The sequence below is a fragment of the Leucoraja erinacea genome, chromosome 15, assembly GCF_028641065.1.
Source record: "Leucoraja erinacea ecotype New England chromosome 15, Leri_hhj_1, whole genome shotgun sequence".
Lineage (NCBI taxonomy): Eukaryota > Metazoa > Chordata > Chondrichthyes > Rajiformes > Rajidae > Leucoraja > Leucoraja erinaceus.
Window position 1 is genome coordinate 3,590,582 of NC_073391.1, and position 26,558 is coordinate 3,617,139.

Genomic DNA, 26,558 nt, shown 5'->3' on the forward strand with positions numbered 1-26,558 from the left:
GTAACCGACTTTGAGTCCTTGAAAAACGCTATACTAATAAAATGTAGTATTATTATTATTATAATGCAGAGAATTGGGGAGAAATGAAGAAGCTACACTGCAATTCCATGAGAACATTATGGAGGTAGACTAAATCTTGAGCAGGCAAATTGTTTTGAAAAAGGTGAACCTGCGATTGGGTTTGGAGCAGTGAAAGGAAGGGAAAAATAAAAATGCCATAATGAGACAAGACCGTATCTGGGCTGTGATGGGGAGTTAATTGGTGTAGGGACTAATTGGCATCCACTGGTTGTTCTCCTAACCTGCTGGGTGTTAATCTAGAAGTGTAGCAAAGTATGGCTTTGTCTTGAAGAATCAATATCATTTTTATATTGGAGTTAACTGCCTTCTAGCAAGATGTTGCTCATTAAGAGTATGCAAATTAGATGGCATTTATTCCAAAACGAACTTTGCTAAATTGGGAATGTTTTCCCCAGGATGGTGTTAACAGAGACACTGTTTATTGCTGCTGTTCTTGGTTGTTTTTGGTAGTGTTAGTAAGCTATTGCCTTGCATCGCTATCATTGACCATTGCAGTCACTATCTGTTCAGCTGCAGCAGTGGAATGTGCGGTAAATGGTCACTCCTCTGGTGATATCACAGTGTCATGGGAGGCTCTTTGCCTCTTGAGATAATCTCTGACTCTTGTACATATGGAAGGGAATAGGCTATTCGGCCCATCAGTTCCGCCACACATTTTGATCACAGCCAATCTATATCTTGTTACCATCTATTTGCTTGTGTTAAGGGAGGGCCTAATTGGCGAGCTTAGAAGAGTTTGCCCTCGACTCATACTCGCAGCATGGTCGACACGATGTCCTAGAAGGTCTTTGTAACTGTCCTTCATGCTCGAGAGTAGTCTCCACGTACTCGAGGCCTCAGTTAGGTCACGGCGTTTTTTTCCAACATGTTGAAAATGCCCACGAGTTTAAAAAAAAAAGGTCGCCATGGAAAAATCGATACTTTTTTTACTCGTAGGTTTAGTTGAGGTAGGTCGCATTAGATCGTAATGCTATCGTAGGTAGTCGAAGGTAGTTGAAGGTAAAGCTCGTTGAGGAAAAAAAAGGCAAGTAAACCGACCGGTAATAGAAACATAGAAATTAGGTGCAGGAGTAGGCCATTCGGCCCTTCGAGCCTGCACCGCCATTCAATATGATCATGGCTGATCATCCAACTCAGTATCCCGTACCTGCCTTCTCTCCATACCCCTCTGATCCCCTTAGCCACAAGGGCCACATCTAACTCCCTCTTAAATATAGCCAATGAACTGGCCTCAACCATCCTCTGTGGCAGAGAGTTCCAGAGATTCACCACTCTCTGTGTGAAAAAAGTTCTTCTCATCTCGGTTTTAAAGGATCTCCCCTTTATCCTTAAGCTGTGACCCCTTGTCCTGGACTTCCCCAACATCGGGAACAATCTTCCTGCATCGAGCCTGTCCAACCCCTTAAGAACTTTGTAAGTTTCTATAAGATCCCCTCTCAATCTTCTAAATTCTAGAGAGTATAAACCAAGTCCAAGTAATGTTAAATGCCCGCTAAACTTAAAGTTGTCTGGCTTCTTAAAAGTGTCTCCACTCCTTCTCTCCCATCCCCTTCTCTCCCCCTCTCTTCCCTTCTCCCCTCTCCGCACTCTCTAAAGGACTTACCGTAACTGTGCCAGCCGTCTTTTACCTTCCTGTCCATCGCTGATGTGAATTTCAGACAGTGCTCCCCCCGCTTTCCCTGGCCCCCATCTTTGTGATGTGTGCGTGTGTATGTGTGTGCAGACGGTCGATCCGGCTCGCGGTTTCATCACTGGCGGTTGATCCAGCTCCGAGTTTTTCAGGCGAGTGCCCTCGGGCTTGAAGGTGGAAGACAGTCGCTGAAAAGTCACGTTAGTGGGACAGGCCCTTTAGGGAACTCTTGCCAAACAGAAAAAATCTATCAATCTGTTTCAGAATTTTCAATTGGCCTGGCTTCAACTTTGGGTCAAAAGGTCATATGTGATAGGAGCAGAATTAGGCCATTCAGCCCATCAAGTCTGCTCCACCATTCAAAAGTGGCTGATCTATCTCTCCCTCCTAACCCCATTCTCCTGCCTTCTCCCCATAACCCTGTACGAATCAGGAATCTATCTGTCAATCTCTACCTTAAAAAATCCATTGACTTAGTTTCCACAGCCTTCTGTGGCAAATAATTCCACAGATTCACCACCATCTGACTAAATAAATTCCTCCTCATCTCCTTCCTGAAAGAACGTCCTTTAATTCTGAGTGTGACCTCTAGTCATGGACTCTCCCACTGGTGGAAGCATCCTCTCCACATCGACTCTATCCAAGCCTTTCACATTTCAATGAGGTACCCCCTCATTCTTCTAAACTCCAGAGAGTACAGGCCCAGTGAAGTCAAACGCTCTTTACGTCAAACCTTTTTATTGTATACCAGATTCAATCAACTTCAATGTGAGGAATGACTTTGTGACATTATTCCCGAACAGCCTGGCTCTATATCTGATTGTATGCTGTCATCACAGACATTTCCTCGACCCGCCATGTACTGCACTGCCTACTTACAGGGTTGACCCGGAGGACTTGATGTAAGGGAGGGGGGGGGGGGGGGGGGGGGGGGGGGGGGCGGGGGGGGGGGGGGGGGGGGGGGGGGGGGGGGGGGGGGGGGGGGGGGGGGGGGGGGGGGGGGGGGGGGGGGGGGGGGGGGGGGGGGCGGGGGGGGGGGGGGGGGGGGGGGGGGGGCGGGGGGGGGTACAGGATTCTTCTATCAGAGTTAATTATTTTCCCAATCTATTAAACGTATCCATTGGATTGATGTGTGATTTCAGAGTTTTAAACTGGTCTATGAGGCAATTTGCCCTCACAATTTGTCTCATTTATAAAGTGATTTAGTTTCTGGCAATGCTATTAGTTACCTCGTCCCCATTTGCCCTCAAGAAATAAGATGTAGCCTGAACCTCGGTAGTCTATCTAAGAGGCAGTCTGTGCTGTTAGGTAGAGGGTCACAGGAGTTTGATTATTTCATTATTTTCCCAATCCAAATACAACAAATCCTACCCCGCAACACTGCTCTCTCTCCCCATCCCAGCAAGGGCAGAGTCCCCCTAGTCCCACCTTTCACCCCACCAGCCAGCAAATACAACAAACTTGTGTACCACAGGAGTTTGACCTTGAGTTGATAAGGATCAGCCATTTACTTCCAAGGTGTGTGTCACAAGAGGTGAAACACAAGTGGGGTGGTGCAGCCTTGTCGTCCCGCTGGGTGGAAGAGGCTGTGAGTTTGCAAATGCATTTGTGAGCAGTGCCGTGCAATGTCCACCTGCTGTGTATAAGTATTGGAAGCTAGAATGTCATATGAGGGCACTCCATTGAACTAGATGATGTTGAGCTGCTCAAGTGTTGGTGCACAAATCCTGCTAGGCTTAAGAGCCTGTCCCACTTGGGCCGTCACTTACGTGACAGGCCGGTAATGATGGTCGCGCGACGGTGCCGTGGGAGTCGCGCGCGTCATCATGCGCCCGCACAGCCGTCTGGAGCTCGTGACGGCATTTGAAGATAGACACAAAATGCTGGAGTAACTCAGCGGGACCGGCAGCATCTCTGGACAGAGGCAATGGATGATAGAACATAGAAACATAGAAACATAGAAATTAGGTGCAGGAGTAGGCCATTCGGCCCTTCGAGCCTGCACCGCCATTTAATATGATCATGGCTGATCATCCAACTCAGTATCCCGTACCTGCCTTCTCTCCATACCCCCTGATCCCCTTAGCCACAAGGGCCACATCTAACTCCCTCTTAAATATAGCCAATGAACTGGCCTCAACTACCCTCTGTGGCAGAGAGTTCCAGAGATTCACCACTCTCTGTGTGAAAAAATGATGTTTCAGGTCGAGACTCTTTTTCAGTTTGAAAGAAGGGTCTTGACCCGAAACGTCATCCATTCCTTCTCTCCAGTGATGCTGCCGGTCTCGCTGAGTTACTCCAGCATTTTGTGTCTATCTTCAATCATCTTGGCCCCGCTCTGGGAGTAGAAGTGGGGGCGGATCCGGTTCCACAACGGCCGTGAGCCCCAGGCCGAGTTCAATGATCGTTTGTCTGCTTCTGCTGCTGTTGGAGGTGAGGCGTTGCGTCGCGCCAGGGTCTTGGGCCGGTCCCACTTTGGCTGTTAGTTACGCGACAGGCCGTTAGCGCGTGAAGATTTCGTACAGGTTGAAATCCACGCTCCTCCACACCACTCCACGCGCCCGTCCCGCGCTACCCACGTCCTACCCACGCCCTAGCAGGTTGCGTAAATGGCGCGCGGATGACAGCCAAGTGAGACAGGCCCTTTATTGTTCCACCATTTCCAATGTGTCTCAGATCAAGGATGTGCATCTTTGAGGAGTTCAGAGCTGGTAACACCACAGAGCATTCTCACTGTATACTTTTGTAGCCACTGCAAAAAGGGCCTGGAGGAAGGAAGCTGTTTATGGTGGGCACAAAAATCTGGAGTAACTCAGCGGGTCAGAGAGCACGAATTGAATTGAATTGAATCCTTTCGGTCTGAACGAAATGTCGTTGCCTGCAGCCATACATGTAATAATAAACAACACACAATAAACACAAATTAACATCCACCACAGTGAGTTCACCAAGCACCTCCTCACCGTGATGGAGGCAAAAGTTTTGGGTTACTGTCTCTTCCCTCCTCTTCTCCCTCTGCGCTGAGATGATACCCCACCGGGCGATGGTAAGTCAGTCCCGCGGTTCAAGCTCCGCGGCCCGGGGGTGGTCGAAACTGCCGCCCTCCAGTCCAGCGGACGCAGTTGTTGCCACGGGAGCTCCGGAAAACAGGCACCAGCTTGTGACCCGCGAGCTCCCGACGATGTCGTCCACTGGCCCACGGCCGAGCCCCGGATTCAGGTCGCCGCCACCAGAACGCCGCCTCAGCCACCGGAGCACCGTCTCCGCCCCACACCGGGCCGCCCACACGGGAGTGTCTCAGCCCCGCGCCGTCCGCCCTCACCGGAGCGCCGTCATGCCGCTGCCCGAACGCCGCCGCAGCTCGAAGACGGCCAGCCTCGCGTTGGTAAGTCCTGGCTGGCTCTACCTCCGGATCCTCGAGGTCGGTCGCAGGTTGGAGGCCACCAGCTCCGCCATCAGGCCTCAGCTCAGACGGGGGAAGAGAAGGGGGATACGACAAAAAAGTCGCATTCCCCCGAAGGGAGCGACAGAAAGCCCTGTTTCACCCCCCCCCCCCACACAAAACACCACCCAATAAACAAAAGTTTAACTGAACTAGACAAAAAAAACAACACAAAAAAAAGTAAAAACAGACAGACTGCAGGCGAGCCGCAGCCGTTTCACAGCGCCGCCACTTCCGGAGAAAAGACATAGATGGCGTGTCGGGTCGAGACCCTTCTTCAGACTGGTGGGTTTGGTTTTGGTAATAAGTGTCAATGAGATGAGGTTAGAATGATCATTTCTCCAATGTTACTTCACATCAGCTCTAGCCTGAATATTGTCAGGAATTGCAGCTTGAGGCCAGAGTCTCCTTCATTAGCTGAGAATTTGTGAATCTAATTAATTGTAGTAAAAATCTGGAAAAAATCTGGTCTTTTGATGGAATTTTAGTCACAGCAGCTGAAGTTATTAGGTCCTTAGACACTGGCCCGAAGAACTCCTTACAAAGGACCTGGTGCTAACAATGGCTTCCACTGGCCAAGCTATTTTACTCTTTGCTCTTTATGATTCTAGTTTAAGCCTTTGATTTTCCTTTTGATTTATATTTATCAGTGTCCTTTGATGCCTCGTCTGAACTAATGCTCTCCTTAATGTCAATTGAGAATGACTTCTGCTTGCCCCCAGCATTCAGTTCCTTCATCCATGCTGAGGCATAACCATAATGAGGTCTTGTAGAATTAGAATTAGAATTAGAATTACCTTTATTGTCATTCAGACCTCATGGTCTGAACGAAATTTTGTGCCTGCAGTCATACATACAATAATAAACAACACTAAACACAAATCAACATCCACCACAGTGAGTCCTCCAAGCACCTCCTCACTGTGGTGGAGGCAAAAATCTTAGGGCTGCAGTCTCTTCCCTCCTCTTCTCCCTCTGCGCTGAGGCGATACCCCACCGGGCGATGGTACAAACAGTCCCGCGGCTCACCGAACCCCGCAAACGGGCCGGCTCAAACACCGCGGCCCGGGGTGGTCGAAGCTGCCGCCCTCCAGTCCAGCGGATGCAGCCGCCGGCCCGCGGCTGAACCCCGGACTCAGGCCACCGCCGCCAGAACGCCGTCCCAGCCACCGGAGCACCGTTCCAGCTCCGAGCTGGGCCGCTCCGATGAGAGCGCCGTTTCCCACAAGCTGGGCCGCTCCGACGGGAGCACCGTTCCACCCTCGAGCTGAGCCGCTCCGACGGGAGCACCGTTCCACCCTCAAGCTGGGCCGCTCCGACGGGAGAGTCTCAGCCCCGCGCCAGGCCACCCTCACGGGAGCGCCGTTCCAGCCCCGAGCTGAGCCGCTCCGACGGGAGCGCCATTCCACCCTCGAGCTGGGCCGCTCTGACGGGAACGCCGTACCTCCCTCGAGCTGGGCCGCTCCGACGGGAGCGCCATTCCACCCTCGAGCTGGGCCGCTCTGACGGGAGAGTCTCAGCCCCGTGCCAGGCCGCCCTCACAGGAGCGTCACAGCCCCTCACGGGAGCGCCGTTCCAGCCCCGAGCCGGACCGCCCTCATGGGAGCGAGCCCAGGGCAAGCCTGACTGGCTCTGTCTCCAGAGTCTCGAGGTCGCCAGCTCCACCATTGGGCCTCAGCGCAGACGGAGGCAGAGAAGGGGGATACGACAAAACAGTTGCATTCCCCCGAAGGGAGAGACAGCAAGCCCCGTTTCAACCCCCCCCCCAACCACATAAACACTAGCTTGGCCAGTGGAACCTAAAAACCAAAAGCTTAACTAGACAAAACGAAAAAAACAACACACAAAAGTAAAAACAAGCGGACTGCAGGCGAGCCGCTGCTGCCAGGGCAGCGCCGCCACTTCCGGTACAAGTGCTACTTGAAAGCATCTGTCAACACACTGTCCATTCTCCACTGTCAAGCAGACACCAACACAGCACCAACTTGGCCAGATGTGCGGTTCTTTGTGGAGCAAAGGACACATCCAGGTCAAGTATTTTTACACTGAGAGGGGTAGTGGTGGAGGCATATACAATATGCCATTTACAAAGCTTTTGGATAGGCACATGTATGTGCAAGGAGTGGATATAGATAATGTGTCGGGTAGAGAATATTAGGTTTCATTACCATCACGTTGGACACAGACATCGTGGCCTACGTGCTATTCCTGTGCTTTACTGTTCCATGTCGTTGCCGTCGTGGCTATTTCTCGAGGTCAAGGATGATGGTCTGCGTTCTGTTGTTTTTATGGACTCTCAGGGCTTATGTCCAATCCTGGCTTTGAAAACTCTTTGACATTCAGGACAGGTAATTCCAGAAGGCAGATCGGGCTTTGGTTGTTGCTGCCTCTAATTCCGTGCATCTGTTGGCTTCGATGGTCACTGTTCCTTCTTGGATGATGCTTAGCCAGAGTTTCCTTTCCTTGGCATTGGTTTAGTGGCGTTACCGAACAACTTTCCTGCTTCGGTCCAAAGTCGAGCGATTGAATTGGGTATTCACCGCTTTCGTGCCGGCTCTTGACTGGGAGCTTCCAGCCATCACGTGGCCTGCTCCCGTCGCCCTTCCCCAATCGCCGAAAGTCTTGAGAAGTTTTGTGCTGCTCACAGAACGAAGACGCCTGTGCGTGTGTTTGTTTAACGTGTACTTGATGTTGCACTCCAAGAAGCACACGGTCCTTCACAAAATCAATCAACTCATTCCAATGGCAAGGGAACCAAGACGATTGGAGCTGATAGATCTGTTGCAGCCTTCATCCGCCTTCACAGCCATTGAGTTCAAGATAACTTTGTCCGCCTGGTCCGCCGTTGTGGTCTTGTAGGTCGAATGTACAATGTCAGTGGACGGCCATGAGGAGTGCGTTCTCCGGTAACGATTCTCTGGTGCACTGGTTTCCTCCCTCATCCCAAAGGTATAATGATTGTTGGGAGGTAATAGCCATGAATGAGGGAATGGGTTGAGAGGAAACAGGAATACTGAGCACTGGCACAGATCCTGGGCCAAATGGCCGTCCATGTCACTGTGAAGTATTCGAAAGGTTGTGTCTTTGTGACCGCAGGTGTCACCCAAGTGAAGCTTTGTGAAAGTGGTTCCAGACACATGCTGGTCCGTCATTGAGTGTGAGCTGGTTCATGGAGCTACTTCCTTTCATGGGCTTATTGCTGGTTCTGACAGCTCTCGTGGCCTCACTTGACTGGTGGTAACTGAACTGCAAAGATCTCTTCCAATTGACTATCTCCTTGATGCTTAAAATGTGATCTCCTCCACATTGTAGAAACCAAATGCAGAATGTGTGACTGCTTTGCAAAGCATCCCTGTTTAGTCCATATGGAGGACCCTTAGCTTTTAATCTCTTCTCGTGTTAATTTTCCATCTCTTTCCCATTCCAATCTGTCCTCAGCCTTCTGTGTTAATCCAAGGATTTTCAACGTAGACTTGGAACACCGCGTCAGTTTCATCGGAATCTTCCTGTGCTCTCTGTTATAATTTTTCTGTACCATCCTCAGCTGGCAGCTTTAAAAGTTAAGGGCTTGTCCCACTTCCACGACTTAATTCTTTCAATCCGACCATTTTTTTACTCGTGGACATTTTTTATCGGGCTGGAAAAAACGTCCCGACTTGCCTGATGCCACGAGAACCTACGGCTGGCATAACGAGCCGCTACGATATATCTACAAACTCCTACAACCTCATATGGACTCATTACGAACATTCTGCGAGTTTGAATCAGGGGAGAACTCGGGATAATTTGTGGATTACCTCGTGAAAGTGGGACAGGCCCTTTACCTTAACATGTTGGTTTGCACTGTTACGGCCATTCCCTCTGTTCCCTCCAGCCCCCAACCTTCCTGCAATTTAAAACGTGGTTATCTTCTCACATTCCAGTTTGGTGACCTTGACTGGAAGTATTGATTTTCTTTCTCTCCCCACTATTGTTTGCCAAGTGTTTTATTTTGGATTTCTAACATCATCAGTGTTTCTTTTGCTCCCGTTGATTGCCACTGATTTTTTTTGTTGTTGTTGCTGTTTCTATAGCACATTGCTCCTAGGTTCCGCATGCCTTGTGCTTCACTAGGATTGCATCTCATTTTCAGGGAAAACTCATTTGCTCCAGACATGTTCTTCTGCAGTCACAACCGCTGTCACATACCCATAATGAAGCTCATTGCAGATGTTTAGTTTATTGTCACGTGTACCGAGATACAGTGAAAAGCTTTTGCTGCGTGCTAACCAGTCAGCGGAAAGACAATACAAGACTCCAGGAGAAGTTGTTGGTGATATTAAGTCCTAGGAGTTTGAGGTTTTTAACCATCTCTACGTCAGTGCTGTCAATGCAAACTGGAGTATATTCGCTTCCTGAAGTCAATCACTATCTTCTTTGAGTTGCTGACATTGAGAGAAAGGTTGTTGCCTCTACACCTGGACACAAGTTTCTCGATCTCCTTCCTGTACTCCATCTCATCATTATATCTGAAAGCTGCCCCACGTCCAAGATTAGTCTCGGATGGCCAATGAGTCATGGCCTGAATAGACAATAGGTGCAGGAGTAGGCCATTCGGCCCTTCGAGCCAACACCGCCATTCAATATGATCATGGCTGATCATCCCCAATCAGTACCCCGTTCCTGCCTTCTCCCCATATTCCCTGACTCCGCTATCTTTATCTTTATCTCCGCTATCTAACTCTCTTGAAAGTATCCAGAGAATTGGCCTCCACAGCCTTCTGAGGCAGAGAATTCCACAGATTCACAACTCTCTGGGTGAAAAGGTTTTTCCTCATCTCCGTTCTAAATGGCTTACCCCTTAATCTTAAACTGTGGCCCCTTTTTCTGGATTCCCCCAACATCGTGAACATGTTTCCTGCCTCTAGCGTGTCAAACACCTTAATAATCTTATATGTTTCAATAAGATCGATTCCCTCTAACCCTTCTAAACTCCTGAGTATACAAGCCCAGCCGCTCCATTCTATCAACATATGACAGTCCCATCATCCCGGGAATTAACCTTGTGAACCTACACAGCACTCCCTCAATAGCAAGAATGTCCTTCCTCAAATTTGGAGACCAAAACTGCACACAATACTCCAGACTGTTGTGGAATCTTTTTAGGCAGTCTCTCGGATCTGAGAGTGATTGGCTTTGAATCTAGTTTCTTGGGATCTGAGGTGACTGATAAGGCCATTGTGGCCATTAACAGAGCAAAGGTCTTCAGTGTCTTGATAAAGGTCAGCATTCCTTTCACCTTTAAATGTTGCCAAAATGGCACCTCTTGCATATGGACACAGTGTGCTGTCCTGTACATTCTGTACTGGCCGGAGCAATTGTACATGTGCACAGAGATTGTCTTGCTGAGCTGTAGGGAAAAAAATATATAATATATTTCACTGTACCTGGTACAAGTGTCAATAAAGAAACCGCAGGGAGTAATAAATGAAGAATCTTTGTAGTTGTTCACTGTCTTTTAATAAATGTTGTGCTTTGCAGTGGGCAGGTTTGATATCTGAAAACCCCAACAGGTACAAATATTACAGGCAAGTTATCAGTGCAATTTGCTTTTATCCAGAGGTTGCCAAAGCAACCCAAGTCTCTCTCCTTGTGGCGGATATTGCAGAGGGAACCATGCAGCCTTGAGCAAGCAATCCTACCAAATCCCAATGGGATGGAGTGAAGATCATGGATACAGCAGCTGGAGTAGTTGGGCCTTGAATTCCTGTGCTTATGTCCAAGATATGACTCCAGCTGCTTTCCATCTCACTCCAACTGGCTAGTTTTAAAAGGACGCCTTAGGACCATCCCCAGCCCAGTTCTGTTGCAAAGTCGAGGGCAGTTATCCTTATCTCATCTTGCAAACAGCTGCTCGCTCCTTCTTTGAACCAAGGCTGTGCGTATACTGATGGCCACAACAAAACCCAAAACTTGGACCATCGAGTCAGTTATTGCTCTTTAAATGCTGCCTGACTGCACTGTACATTCTTGTGTTCCTTTGATGCTAGAATGGATTCACCTGGTTGGACTGTCATGTATTTAGTGGGCAAGGCGCATCTTGACCATTATCAAACTCTGGGCAGATTCCAGCGTGCACCTGTGCACACAACTCCCTGGCTGTTATGATTGGCCACCTTCTCTGCATTGCAATGTGCTTTGAAAAACCAACCACTTCACTGGAAAATAAAGGAGGTGAAACTGCTCCAAGAAAACATTTGCTTCAGGAAATGACTGGAATATTCAATGCGTGAACCTCGTTTTTTTTTTTTTTGCATTCATTTGGAAGTTAAAATTTGTCCTCGGTGAACTTTGGCAAAAATTCCAGCTTGTCCAGTTAGGGTGTTTTACAATGCGTAAAAATGTTACAAGCAGCTGTCTTTATTTGTAGACATTACTCAACACAGATCAGATTCTGTATTATGAGTAATGTACTCAAGTTTGGTGAGACAGTCTAAGTTGAAGCCCCATTTTTAAACCTTGTGATATTTAAACCCTTGATATTTCTGTAGGTTAAAATATTCTTTTTTTTTTTATTATTTTCTTTAAGCTCCGTACTAGTGATGTTTGATCAGTAAAAGTCCCTCCCAATGGTGTTAGAGATTCACTGATGGATGCATGGTGATAGAAACATGAACATTATTTGCCACAAGTAAATGAAATGAGTGGAAACTACTTGCTAATATATTTCTGGAGGAGGAGAATGCGGTCTGCTCTCTCTGCTCCACTCGGCTGGATTTATGAATCATGTCTGGCAAATTATTTTTAATTTGAAGCTGTAACTAGCAGAGTCGTTGAGGATTGATTCTTCGGAAGACTTCAAGTACGCAGAAAAATACAGGAAATTCTTGGGGATAGTCTTGGACTCGGAGTACTACAGCACCGAAACAGGCCTTCTGGGCCAACTTGCTCATGCCGACCAAGGCGTCCCTTCTACACCAGTGTCCACCCACATTTGGCCCATATCCCTCTAAACCTTTCCTTTTCATGTGCCTGTCCAAATGTCTTTAATGTAATGCTGCTGTGGTACTTGCCTCAACTACGACTTCTGGCAGCTTGTTCCATACACCCACTACCCGCTGTGTGGGGAAAAAAATGCTCCTCAGGTTCCTATTAAATCTTTCCCCTTTCACCTAAAACCCATGTCCCCTGGTTCTTGATATCCCCGACTCTTCAAAGTTTCAAGCTCAGTTTAATGTCTCATGTCACTCTGGGTAAAAGACTATGTGCATCTACTCAGTTTGAAGAAGGGTCTCGACCGGAAATGTCACCCATTCCTTCTCTCCAGAGATGCTGCCTGTCCCGCTGAGTAACCAGCATTTTGCGCCTATCTTTGGCATTCCTCCACCATCCTTCTGTTCAAAGAGGGAGTAGAATCTCATTGAGTTCAGGAGGGATGAACCCATTGTCCCACTGAGTTACTCCAGCATTTTGTGTCTCTTTGGTTTAAACCAGCATCTACAGTTCCTTCATACACATACTCTATTTACACTCTCTGCCCACGAATCAAAGGCTTCAAATTCCTGGGCGTGCATATTTGTGAAGATCTTTTCTGGACCCAGCACACTGATGCAGTTATGAAGAAGGCATATCCACGCCTCTACTTTCTGAGAAGATTACAGAGATTCGGTATGTCAGAGAGGATTCTCTTGAACACCTACTGTTGTACAGTAGAGAGCATATTGACTGGTTGCATCATGTCCTGGTTCAGCAACGTGAATGCCCAGGAACGAAGAAGACTGTAAAAAGTGAACACTGCCCAGTCCATCACAGGTACTGACCTCCCCACCATCGAAGGGATCTACCGGAGTCGGTGCCTCAAAATGGATGTAGCAGAGATTGACAGGTTCTTGATTAGTAAGGGTATGAAAGGTTACGGGAAGAAGGCAGGAGAATGAAGTTGAGCGGGAAAAATAGATCAGCCTTGATTAAATGGTGGAGTAGACCTGATGGGCCGAATGGCCTAATTTTCCACCTTTGGCTTATGAGATGGAGATGTAAAATGTTTGATCCTGAACTTGGGACGTTGACAACAGTATTGGAAGAGAATGTGCAAGGTTTGTAAGAGTCATTGCTTGATCCAGATCCAATGTGGATCTAAGAGCTTATGATGCGATAAGTGAACAAAGCCTGGAATAACTACCTAAAGTGCAACGTGATCCCACCACCACTTACATTTTCCCCATCAACCTTTCCGCTTTCCATTGTGCCAATTCCGTCTGCAGCTCCTTTGTTCACTCATCCATCCTATCCCACCCAAACCATCCCCTCCCCTGGTGCTTTCCCGCTACTTCCACCAGAGGTGTAACACCTTTGCCCCTTGCATCCATCCACCAACCTCAGCAGCTCATTCAGGTGAGACAGTGATTCACATGGACCTCCTCGAACCTCATTAGCTCAATTCAGAGCTCCTGATGCAGCCTCGTTTACATCAACAAGACCAAGTGTAGACTAGGCAACCTACACTGAGTATGTGTTGGCTTGCCAAGGACTGTTGGATCTCCCAGCTACTAACCATTTTAACTCCCCTTCCCATCCCGACTTTTCTATTCTGAGTTACCTCTATTGCCTGAGTGAGGCCTCATGTAAGCTGGAGGAACAGCACTTCCAATGTTCCGCTTGGATAGCTTACAATCCAATGTTGTGAACATTGAATTCTCTAATTTTAGATATCAAACCCTTCTCTCCTCCCTCCTTTCCTCCCCTTTTTCCTGTACAGCCCCCACCCCCCCAACCCAGATGTGTACCCATTTATTTTACAATCCTGCCCCCCCCCCTTTTTTCAACTCCCGCCCCCGGTGTGGGCAAGTTGGGCCGAGGGGCCTATTTCCACACTCTATGACTATATCTGTCCCTCTCACTCCACATTTAATTTATCATCTAACTGATACCTTTTTGTCTCTTGTTCATCTCTGTCCACCCATCTGGGATGACAGTGGAGTAGCAATGGCAGGCATTTCTGGGAATAATACAGAAGGTGCAGAATCAGTTCATTCCAAAGAGGAAGAAAGATTCCAAGGGGAGTAAGGGGCGACCGTGGCTGACAAGGGAAGTCAGGAACAGTATAAAAATAAAAGAGAAGTACAACGTAGCAAAGATGAGCGAGAAGCCAGAGGATTGGGCAACTTTTAAAGAGCAACAGAAGATAACTAAAAAGGTATTACGGGGAGAAAAGATGAGGTACGAAGGTAAGCTAGCCAAGAATATAAAGGAGGATAGTAAAAGCTTCTTTAGGTATGTGAAGAGGAAAACATTAGTTAAGACCAAAGTTGGACCCTTGAAGACTGAAAAAGGTGAATTTATTATGGGGAACAAGGAAATGGCAGATGAGTTGAACAGGTACTTTAGATCCATCTTCACTAAGGAGGACACAAACAATCTTCCTGATATACTAGTGGCCAGAGGATCTGGGGTGATGGAGGAACTATAGGAAATCCACATTAGGCAGGAAATGGTGTTGGGTAGACTGATGGGACTGAAGGCTGATAAATCCCCAGGGCCTGATGGTCTTCATCCCAGGGTACTTAAGGAAGTGGCTCTAGAAATTGTCAACGCATTGGTGATAATTTTCCAATGTTCTATGGATTCAGGATCAGTTCCTGTGGATTGGAGGGGAGCTAATGTTATCCCACATTTTAAGAAAAGCGGGAGAGAGAAAACAGGGAATTATAGACCAGTTAGCCTGACATCAGTGGTGGGGAAGATGCTGGAGTCAATTATAAAAGAGGAAATAGCGGCACATTTGGATAGCAGTAACAGGATCGGTCTGAGTCAGCATGAATTTACAAAGGGGAAAATCATGTTTGACTAATCTTCTGGAATTTTTTGTGGATGTAACTAGGAAAATGGACAAGGGAGAGCCAGTAGATGTAGTGTACCTGGACTTTCAGAAAGCATTTAGTAAAGGTCCCACACAGGAGATCAGTGGGCAAAATTAGAGCACATGGTATTGGGGGTAGAGTGCTGACATGGATAGAAAATCGGTTGGCAGACAGGAAACAAAGAGTAGGGATTAACAGGTCCATTTCAGAATGGCAGGCAGTGACTAGTGGGGTACCGCAAGACTCGGTGCTGGGACCGCCGCTATTTACAATATACATTAATGATTTGGATGAAGGGATTAAAAGTAACATTAGTAAATTTGCAGATGACACAAAGCTGGATGGCAGTGGGAACTGTGAGGAGGATGCTATGAGGATGCAGGGTGACTTGGACAGGTTGGGGGAGTGGGCAGATGCATGGGCAGATGCAGTTAAATGTGGATAAATATGAGGTTATCCACTTTGGTAGCAAAAACAGGAAGGCAGATTACTATCTAAATGGTGTCAAGTTGAGAAAAGGGGAAGTACAACAAGATCTGGGGGGTCCTTGTTCATCAGTCAATGAAAGTAAGCATGCAGGTACAGCAAGCAGTGAAGAAGGCAAATGGCATGTTGGCCTTCATAACAAGAGGAGTTGAGTATAGGAGTAAAGAGGTCCTTGTGCAGTTGTACAGGGCCCTAGTGTTACCATACCTGGAGTATTGTGTGCAGTTTTGGTCTCCCAATTTGAGGAAAGACGTTCTTGCTATTGAAGGAGTGCAGCGTAAGTTCACCAGGTTAATTTCCGGGATGGCAGGTCTGTCATATGTTGATAGAATGGAGCAGCTGAGCTTGTATACGCTGGAATTTAGAAGGATGAGTGGATATCTTCTTGAAACATATCAGATCATTAAGGGTTTGGACACGCTAGAGGCAGGAAACTTGTTCCCGATGTTGGGGGAGTCCAGAACCAGGGACTGCAGTTTAAGAATAAGGGGGAAGCCATTTAGAACGGAGACGAGAAAATACCTTTTCACACAGAGAGTTGTGAGTCTGTGGAATTCTCTGCCTCAGAGGGTGGTGGAGGCTGGTTCTCTGGATACTTTCAAGAGAGAGCTAGGCAGAGCTCTTAAATATAGCAGAGTCAAGGGATATGGGGAGAAGGCAGGAACGGGGTACTGATTGTGGATGATCAGCCATGATCACATTGAATGGTGGTGCTGCTCAAAGGGCCGAATGGCCTCCTCCTGCACCTATTGTCTATTGTCATCTGCCAATAAAAACAGCCCACCTCACCTGTACCCACGTATCGTTTGCCAGGCTTTGTCTTGTCCCACCTTTTTACCATCTTTATCCCCCCTACAACAATCAGTCAGGTCCTGACCCAAAATGTCACCTCCATTCCCTCCAGAGATTCTGCCTGAGTCACTGAGTTACTCCATCACTTTGTGTTTTACATAAGAATCTTGCATCTGCCGTTGTTGTTATCTAAATATCAATGTTGGGTTGATGCAAATGTAACTTGCCTTGTTCACATGATACATGTTTGCATATCGGAAGGAATTTTAAAGCTAAAATTGCTTTTTAATTGGCAAACTTACACCTGACCTAATAATGTTTCGGAGATGGCATGACATGTGATTGTGTTGCCGTGAGGTATGTGAGTGAGCAGATATCTAGTGCGCTCACCATATGAAGCCTGCAAGATGCTGGCGTGCACTGGGAGACTGCACTATAGGTATGAAAGAAATGCCTGGAGCTAGTGTCAAACATGAACTTCAGAGGAAAGTTTCAGCTTGTCCTTTGGAGTTCAAGAATGCTGCAGAAACAGGTGGTGGCTGACAAAGACAATAATTATCTTTCATCTTGATGGATGTAGGTTTAATCTTCTTCTTACATGGTAGCCAAAGCCTTCAACTTGTATAGTGTCAGCCGAGCAGATGGAATCTTCATGCAGTTTGCATGCCACAGAGAATGCCCTGGACAGCGTTTTATGCCCTATTTGATTTATATAACACTTAAGAGTGCTAATGGTACCTCTGGTACCTTGTTATGGATGATGGCCGTAACACACAGCTATTTATTACACCACAGGGCCACGTATATTATGTCAATACCATAGTTCCCTTTCTTCTGAACATTTTATTGAGAAGCAATTATGTGATAAGAACAATCATGTCTTTTTATTTTTACAATCCTTGTCAAATCTGCCACGATGAAAATGCATTAATTGGATGCAATACATAATTGAATTTTATTACAATAACCTTTAGGTACAAAAGATTTATCACAAAGTGAATGTTTAAGAAACAGATTTATATATGTGATCAATTGGTGGCTCTGCTTAAAGTTTGAAATGTCAGTCTTTTACAGATAGCAACTGGGGGTGGGGGTGACTTTGTTACTGACAACTATTCTGTTCGTGAGTGCATTTTGGGGGTGGACAAGGTGTGGGTGGCTCGGTCAGTGGGTGGAAACTGATTTTTTTTTTCAATGTAGGCAGCAGTGATCAATGTTGAACAATAGGTATTATTTATTGTCATTACCAATTCCATTGCATTTCATCATTATTGTAGTGAAAAATGCCTGGTTAGTTACTGAATGGTTGTGGATGGGGGGAGGGGGAGGCGTGGATGGGCTGGTGACTCTGAACTGAACTAAATGCAAAAAAAAAATTGAAATTCAAGCTATATTTGGAAATCATTGAATAACTTCATTCTGTCCATATCTAATCTTGCTATACTTTATCCCCATACTTTATCCAGAATTACATTTCAGCTTTTATCTGAAAGGGAAGAGAATTCCATTGTAAATTCATCTTTGAAAATGTTTGAAACTGAGATTCTGGCATGTAATATAACAAGGTGACGGGCAATCTTTGAGCTATTTGACAGCAACAGATTCATTTTGTGTCCCATCTGGTACTGGATGGAATAACTTGGATGGGGGGGGGAGGAAGAGAGGGAACGTTAAATTACTGATGCTTGTAAAATTGTACAAACAGCAGTAATCTGTAACTCAGCGTGGTTATGCCACGTTTGACTTTTGTCTGGGTCTTTCCATGTCCTAGGGTCACAAGTATTAGTGAAATCTGGATTAAGCATGCAGCCAAATGCATAGTTTAACCATGCAAAATTAGAAAGATTTGATAAATTAGCAAACAAAATCTACCTATTAATTCAAATCAGTGACGCAAATGTTGCAAAATGTAATTTCTATTATGTTTTTGCATGCTGCGCTCCCCGTATATACAATGGTGAAATTCTGTGAAATTAGCTTTGCTCGAAGCTGACTATTTTTGTGTATTTAATTCAATGAAACATCAATACTGCTGTCTGCGCACATTTTCGGTATCCGAGTAACATTACCGGGACTAAAAGGATTAGATTGAGAACCAATTACAAAGACTGCTTGTGTTCCTTTGACTTAGGGAGTGATCTAATTGAGGTGTTTTTAAGATGATTAAAGGATTTGATGGAGCAACTATTTCCTCTGTTTTGAGAGTCCAGGACAAGAGGGCATAACCCTAAAGTTTGTGGCTGGGTTAAAAACAGGATGATGTAAGGAAACATTTGATGCAAAATACACCTGAAATCTGGAAAATGTGCCCTCCTCAGAACTGTTTTTACGAGTTCAGCAAAACATTTCAAAACAGACATTGATAACTTGATAACACTAGAGACTGCGGATGCAGGGACCTTGGGGGGAAAGCAAAGTGCTGGAAGAATTCAGTGGGTCAGGCAGCATCTGTGGAGAGAATACACAGACGATGCTTTGGGTCGTGACTCTTCTTCAGACTGATTGCAGCGGGGGGGGGGGGAGAAAGCTTACATAGTGGTGAGGATGTGACGTGTCTGATTTTTGCCTTGCGTTAGATAGTAAGTCTTGCCTAGTATAAATACAAAGCTTCCAGGTTCTGGATTTAAAATCAACTCAGTTCCTGTAGGGTTACAACAGTTATCTGAAAGGGCATTATCTTAATCAGCACCCCGTTTTTTATTTATAACAGTAGATCTGTTTGAGGAGGTTTGGACATAAAGGGAAGGTACTCCCCAGGTAATAAACGGCTGACATATGGATACATAGGAGTGAGTGTTTGGGAGACCAGTGAATGGGGTTGCTGGCATCTCCTGCCAGATGGGAATGGGGCTTCTTGTACTGCCACCATATGATTCCTTGTGTCACACCTGCCAAACACCAAGTAGGGCTGGGAGCATTGAGTTCTCTCAGCGGCTCGCTCGCTCACTGAGTCAGTGGCCACTCTTGCCCTGCCTGCTCACTTTCCGGCAACAGCTGTTTCTGTAGACTTTAAAGGTACAGCTCAGTAACAGGCCCTTCGGCCCATCTGAGTCCAAGCCGACCAGCGACCACCCCGTACACTAGCACATGCTACACACTAGGGACAATTTACACATTACAGAAGCCAATTAACCTACAAACCTGTACGTCTTTGGAGTGTGGGAGGAAACCGGAGCACCCGGAGAAAACCCACATGGTCACAAGAAGAACGTACAAATTCCTTTCCGACCGCACCCATAGTGAGGGTTGAACGTGGGTCTCTGGCGCTGTAAGGCAGCAGTTCTCCCGCTGTGCCACCCCTGGTTCTGGGGCCTTCCCCCACGGCATTGGTTCATTTCTGACTTGTGAAGCATTCGGGTTATGAACAGTTCTGGGGAGCAGAACATTGTTTAAACCAGTAGCGGATCTGTACTGAGCTGTTGCAGTTTATCTCTTTGAGATAGTTGTGCCCATTGGGTGAGTGTGCCCGCTGGTTTTGATGTTATTCTTACGCGTGCTTCAAGCTTGTCTGCGTGTGTCACTGGTTTGTCTATCAGCATGTGTCTCATTACATCCTGGTCCCTTCATATTCTCTCCACATTGACTACATTCAGCCCTTTTCTGTCTCTCAGGCAACCATGCATTTTAGAAGCACATTACCCTTTAATCATTTGGTAAAGTTGCTAAATGTGTACAAAGTATACCGGATTAGTGGCGACTTGCACCGAAACTTGGCATTCTAAGATAGAGGCACATATTTACAATGCATACCAATATTAACATGAAATTTGCCAGTAATTTTTAGAGAACGGATACAGTGATTGATCTGTGCCACTCTGCTGTTTGCATAACTGAGCCAGCATCTTGGTTTTAACATGTTTATGAGGCCCTCTCGCCCTTCATCCTATGCATGCCGCCTGCGCTCAGCTCCTGTGGTAATTCCTTCAACACACTTGCCTGCCTTGCCAGCAGGACAGGCCATGTTGCAGCCTCCTGGATGCATCGCGGCATGGTTTGGGAACAGCCCCATCCAACAATAGACAATAGACAATAGGTGCAGGAGGAGGCCATTCGGCCCTTCGAGCCAGCACCGCCATTCAATGTGATCATGGCTGATCATCCCCAATCAGTACCCCGTTCCTGCCTTCTCCCCATATCCCCTGACTCCGATATCTTTAAGAGCCCTACCCAGCTCTCTCTTGAAAGCATCTAGAGAACCGGCCTCCACCGCCCTCTGAGGCAGAGAATTCCACAGACTCACAACTCTGTGAGAAAAACACCGCAAGAAATAGCAGAGAATTGTGGACGCAGCCCAAACCATCACACAAACCAACCTCCCTTCCACTGACTCCATCTACACCTCACGCTGCCTCGGCAAGGCCAGCAGCATAATCAAGGACGAGTCACACCCTGGCCACTCCCTCTTCTCCCCTCTCCCATCAGGCAAAAATTATAGAAGTGTGAAAACGCACACCTCCAGATTCAGGGACAGTTTCTTCCCGGCTGTTATCAGGCAACTGAATCATCCTACCAACAATTAGAAAACAGTCCTGAGCTACTATCTACCTCATTGGAGGCCTTCGGGCTATTTTTGATCGGACTTTACTTATTTTATCTTGCATGAAACGATATTCCCTTTTCATGTATCTGTACACTGTGAATGGCTCGATTGTAATCATGTGTTGTATTTCCGCTGACTGGTTCGTACACGACAAAAGCTTTTCACCGTACCTCGGTACACGTGATAATAAATAAAATAAACTAAACTAAAGCACTCTGTGAGTAGCAACCAGGGCTTGGGTGGCAGAAGCAGAAGCACTACTCTCAGCACGACATACACAGCTTAGTGCTGTCAAAATGCTGTCAGAGATAATATTTAAAAACAAAAGGGGTTTTTTTGGGGGGGGGGGGCGGGGGATGCAACAACAGTAGATTTGGAGTGCAGTGAAAATAAAGTGAACAAGAAGCTTCATATTAACAAAAGTGGAGACCCCCTGTTCAAATGAATGGAATCGCCACTTGTGTGTCGGAGTGACTGCCAATTTGTGATGAGTTTAGCAGCAGATGAAAGGGCGGATGTGTCGGCACTTGACCTCTGACATGTTGTGTACCTCTGCTGCCGTGAACAGATGCAAAAACTGAAGATCTGAAAGACACTGGGAAGTGGATTGGCAGCAGTTTGTTAAACAGCCACGGCCCATAAAACGTCATCTGGACCAATATTCTTCATCTTAATTTTCATTTTTGCTGTACATTAAAGGCACGTGAGACCGTTAAACCCGAGCGAAACTGTCAGCAGAAATGCATTTTGTTAGCCTGCTGAATATTGCAATGTCAATGATTTTCTGTGAAGGAGCTACTCTGGTTCCTGTTGTTGGAGCTTCAATGTGCCCTCTTGCTGATTTCTGCTATTTATTGCTCTGAATGGTTTAAACGTGGGGGAGGGGGGACTGGGGCAAGTGGGAGGGAATGAGCCCAGAGATATCCCAACGCACCTAGAGATACTCTGTTCAAACCAGACCTAGTCTCTTGTTCAGGGTTATGAATGCCTGACTTATGGACACCCTGTACTTATGAGCCAGCAGGAAGGATGGGGATGAATTTGCCAGCTGCTACAAGGGTTCAGGCACTTCCATCATATTGTCTCCCACCCTCCCCCTACCACAACAACTGGTTTATAGACAATAGGTGCAGGAGTAGGCCATGCGGCCCTTTGGGCCAGCACCGCCATTCAATGTGATCATGGCTGATCATCCACAATCAGTATCCCGTTCCGGCCATCCCACCATATCCCCTGACTCTGCTATCTATGAGAGCTCTATCTAACTCTCTCCTGAAAGCATCCGGAGAACTGGCCTCCACTATTTGGTTGAGCTGGGAACACTGAGCAGGCTTACTCCCCCAGAGTCAATGTGGATAGCTGCCAGCCACTCTTCCCACACATGCACGCTCTCCTCTCACAGCTGTTTCTCTCATCCTCTTCCACACACTGTCTTGGTTCCTTTTTTGACTTGCAAACAGTTCAGGCTCGCCTTCCCTTTCCCTTTTCACCTCGTTTTCCTTTCCCCTGACTCTCAGTCTGAAGAAGGGTCTCGACCCGAAAAACGTCACCCATTCCTCCTCTCCAGCGATGCTGCCTGACCCGCTGAGTTAATCCAGCATTTTGTGTAAATCTCCAGTTCAGGTTAAGAACTGTTCGCAGGGACAGAACACTGTCATAAGCTGGGGCCATGCTGTGCTTTTGATCCGCACCGGCCTTTGTTCTATTGCATCCTAGTTTCTCAAGATCATCTGCATTTACAATTTTTGGGATCTAAGTGGGAGGTTACATGGGAAGTCTGACTTTGCCAGTTATGCATTGTTCCAAACATCCTCTGCCAGAATCATTACTACTTGGCATATATAGTTTATGGATGATGTTTTTATTTGACTTAGAATTTATAGTGCCTGATTGTATTTTCTCGACTTACTTTTGGAATTTTTTTTTTAGCTGGATCGGTGGGCTTGAAGATGAAAAGCAGAAGACAGATGTGCACTACAGGTCTCTAGGAGGAGAAGGAAACTTCAATTGGAGATTTATTTTCCCATTTGAATACCTCCCATCCGAGCAGCTTTGTGTCGTAGCCAAGAAGGTGAGTTTCTGAATATCACATCTTCTGTAAAGTCACTGAAAGGGCAAAGATAGCAGCCTGAAGAATTTTAGACGCACTCTTTTCGACATTATCGTGCAAAACACTTAACAACATTTTGTCATGGAGCTGAAAATTTGGGCCGGCTGACAGTCTGACTTGCGGCAAAAGTTTTTAACTTTGTCAACACTGCTCAAAAGAGGACAGAGTCAAACCCGTGGACTTGACTGAGCATTCTCTGGAATGTTCAGGTTCAAGTGTAATAATTGCTAAGTGCTGCTATCCCCACAGGGCAGTTACGTTGGTTTGTAACCAGTGCTCCTTATGGAACAGAAGTTCCCATAGGGAGGTCCATTGTCCTCCGCTCTGCACCATTTCCTCTTGTTTGTAAGTGTGCATTCTTTCTATTCATGCTAACAGCCATGCGAGTGCAACCCTTGCTGTGAGCAGTTATTTATGCAGTATTCTGTGGGAATACGGACTGCGTGAAGAAATGGTTGAGGCTAGCAAGGGTCGTATCTAACTGACCTCTCTTTTTCTTTGGATCCAAAAAAATGCATCATTAGAGTAACCTTGCAGCCTTCCACTTTTGTGTTCATGTCAGCTATCTTCCCTGCTCCCTCTAATTTGACACTGTACAGCTGGTTGTATGTGCTTCAACCAGGTGTTTAGATTTACGGTGTGCATGCCATATTTGTAAAAGGAAAAGAGAACCAAATCATTTTACTGCAGCATTTATGAATGTGGAAAAGCACTAGCACACATGACAGAATTAAGTCGCATGCTTTAGGAGAGTATTTTGATAAACCAGCAAGACGTTAGCAAAGCTTGACATCTGCAACCAAATCTGATTCTCTTTACCCTTTCACAACACATAAGCCATCACACAGATGGCTTCATGTAAAAGGTGAAAGGCAGAAGATTAATGTGAAATGGGTCATCCATATTGGCTTGCTTTTTCTGTTCCAGGAAAACTTTTGGAGTCTTGACAAAACAGAGTTCAGGACACCTCCTAAACTATTCATTCAAATCTGGGACAATGATAAATTTACCATGGACGACTATTTGGGTATGGAAGTTTATCTTTTACTGCTTAACTTACTCTGGCTAAACTGAAGTGATGATATGGATGCTGCTGTAATCTGACAGCACATGTACTGTCAAAATATTTTCTATTAAGGTGCAGCAATGAATTGCTGGTTGTGTTTTGTTCTAAATAATGTAATCCTACCACGATCATTGTTTGAGTTCTGGCCTGCTGTTAACCCCAGTCTCTTTTTGGAAGTTGAATGGTGTAGAAATGACTGGAAGGTGTCCAAAGCAATCTTTAACAGCCATGCAATTTGTTCAATATTCCTGAAACATCTCCCTTAATATTCCATTTATATGGCCCACGAAGGCCAATATTTAGTTTTCTTAAATGCAGCAGTGCATGTAGCAGAGTGTCAACAGTCAATTAAAAAAAATAGATACAAAATGCTGGAGTAACTCAGCGGGTCAGGCAGCATCTCTGGATAGAAGGAATGGGTGACGTTTCGGGTCGAAACCTTTCTTCTCTAACCCAAAACGTCACCTAGTCCTTCTATCTAGCGATGCCGCCTGCCCCGCTGAGTTACTCCAGCATCTTGTGTCTCTCTTCGGTGTAAACCAGAATCTGCAGTTCCTTCCCATACAATTGAATAAAAATAGATTGCTTGCTTCATATCTTGTCGAATCCAAGAGAGTTGGAAGGTAGAAAATGGTCAGGATGGGCCAAGAATAGAGTAAGTCAGGCATGACCAAGAAAACAAAAACTGGAGTGTTGCAGCAGGCACGCAGACTGTGGTCAAAATGATTGGAATGAGCAGTTCTCAGGGGAGGACCACAGACTAATGCAAGTTCCAGGTTGTTTACTGTGCCAAATTGGTTCAATTCCACCAGCAAATTAAGTCGTATTGCTTAATGCAAGCATGTTCTAAATTAATTTGAATAATCTGTTTTTTGCCTATTATTTTGTACTCGATTGGACAAATTCAGAAAAATCTTTATGACACTTTCTTGTGTAATAATGCGTGCCAACTGCTTTGACATCAACCATGTGCGCGCAAATGGTGCTCATAAAAAAACGTGTTATGGTTTGTATGGGTATTCCTTTTACTTCTTACCAAGTAATTATAAGATGGAAAGTTTACTTGTTCACAGTTAAATGCTTTAATACTTTGCCTGAAGTATGTATTGAAAGATGAAGTCTCCATTTGAGTTAGCAGATTGCATGTATTCCAGAAATGTGTGTAACTCAGCGGGTCAGGCGGCAACTCTGGATAGACCTCTGACATCTGAACTGGTTGGATAGGATTAGGGAAAGGAAATACTACTAATAGTTGGACTCTCGCTGACTGTAATGCATAAATGCATAGGACTGTCTTATGAAGAAAGACTGGATAGACTTGGTTTATACTCTCTAGAATTTAGGAGATTGAGAGGGGATCTTATAGAAACTTACAAAATTCTTAAGGGGTTGGACAGGCTAGATGCAGGAAGATTGCTCCCGATGTTGGGGAAGTCCAGGACAAGGGGTCACAGCTTAAGGATCAGGGGGAAATCCTTTAAAACCGAGATGAGAAGAACTTTTTTCACACAGAGAGTGGTGAATCTCTGGAACTCTCTGCCACAGAGGGTAGTTGAGGCCAGTTCATTGGCTATATTTAAGAGGGAGTTAGATGTGGCCCTTGTGGCTAAGGGGATCAGGGGGTATGGAGAGAAGGCAGGTACGGGATACTGAGTTGGATGATCAGCCATGATCATATTGAATGGCGCTGCAGGCTCGAAGGGCCGAATGGCCTACTCCTGCACCTAATTTCTATGTTTCTATGTTTCTATAATGGTGAATTGATATTTCCAGCCAAAAAATAAATTTCTTATGTAACATAACTGATGGTGTTCTGATTTATGATCAACATATGTGCAGTATTCGAGACTGCCTCGGATGGAGTATATTTTTTGCTGTAGCATAAAATATCACAATTTACTCCCCTTGGCTTTTAATGAAATGAGATTTTCAATTTTGATGAAACACTGAGCCACTTAATTCTAAGACTAAAGATACAATCAAATAGCAGATCACATTTTTAGGGTTAAAAGTCCTACTAGAAATCAACGTCTCTCCTGTTGCTAATCTAGTGCTGTGGTTCTCAAAGACCTCATGCTAATTTTTTCTGCAGTTTAAAGACTCTATTTTATTAAGATCCAGTTCAGATGACATGGATCGTTGATCCAAAATACTCTGTTACTGTCTCCACAGATGCTGCCTGACCTATGCATGTCCTGCAATTTTTTTCTATCGCTGATATTGGAGGGAATTACTTGAGATTTAGCAGATGTGGCTTTCCCTTTTAACATAGGCTTGTCATTTCCTATTAGCTTCTAATCTTCAATGTAATATGTCCCCTCGGGGTCAAGGAGTGGGGAATTTCAATCATCTGCCAAACTAGAGAGGCTTGCTTTGGCAACTGTATCTTTCAATTGGCCTTGGGATGTGCATATTTAGACTATTTCCCCAGAGGATAGGTTAAATGTGGTCGGAAAGGAATAGACTTAATTAAGTATTAAGATGAAGCGACCACTGATCTCCAGACCTCATATTGTCCATGAGCATTATGATACGAGATCTATTGCCGAAGACTGAAGCCAAGCAGAAAGAG

The 26,558-nt window shown here is 45.9% G+C and overlaps 1 protein-coding gene across 1 annotated transcript in view; it reads left to right on the forward strand.

Moving 5' to 3' along the window:
* Positions 1-26,558, forward strand: part of LOC129703906 (myoferlin-like) — a 329,673-nt gene that overhangs the window by 278,464 nt on the left and 24,651 nt on the right. Inside the window, exons 48-49 of the mRNA XM_055646609.1 lie at positions 22,740-22,881; positions 23,848-23,947. Of these exons, the coding sequence (XP_055502584.1) occupies positions 22,740-22,881; positions 23,848-23,947 (242 nt within the window). The remainder of the gene's footprint in view (positions 1-22,739; positions 22,882-23,847; positions 23,948-26,558) is intronic.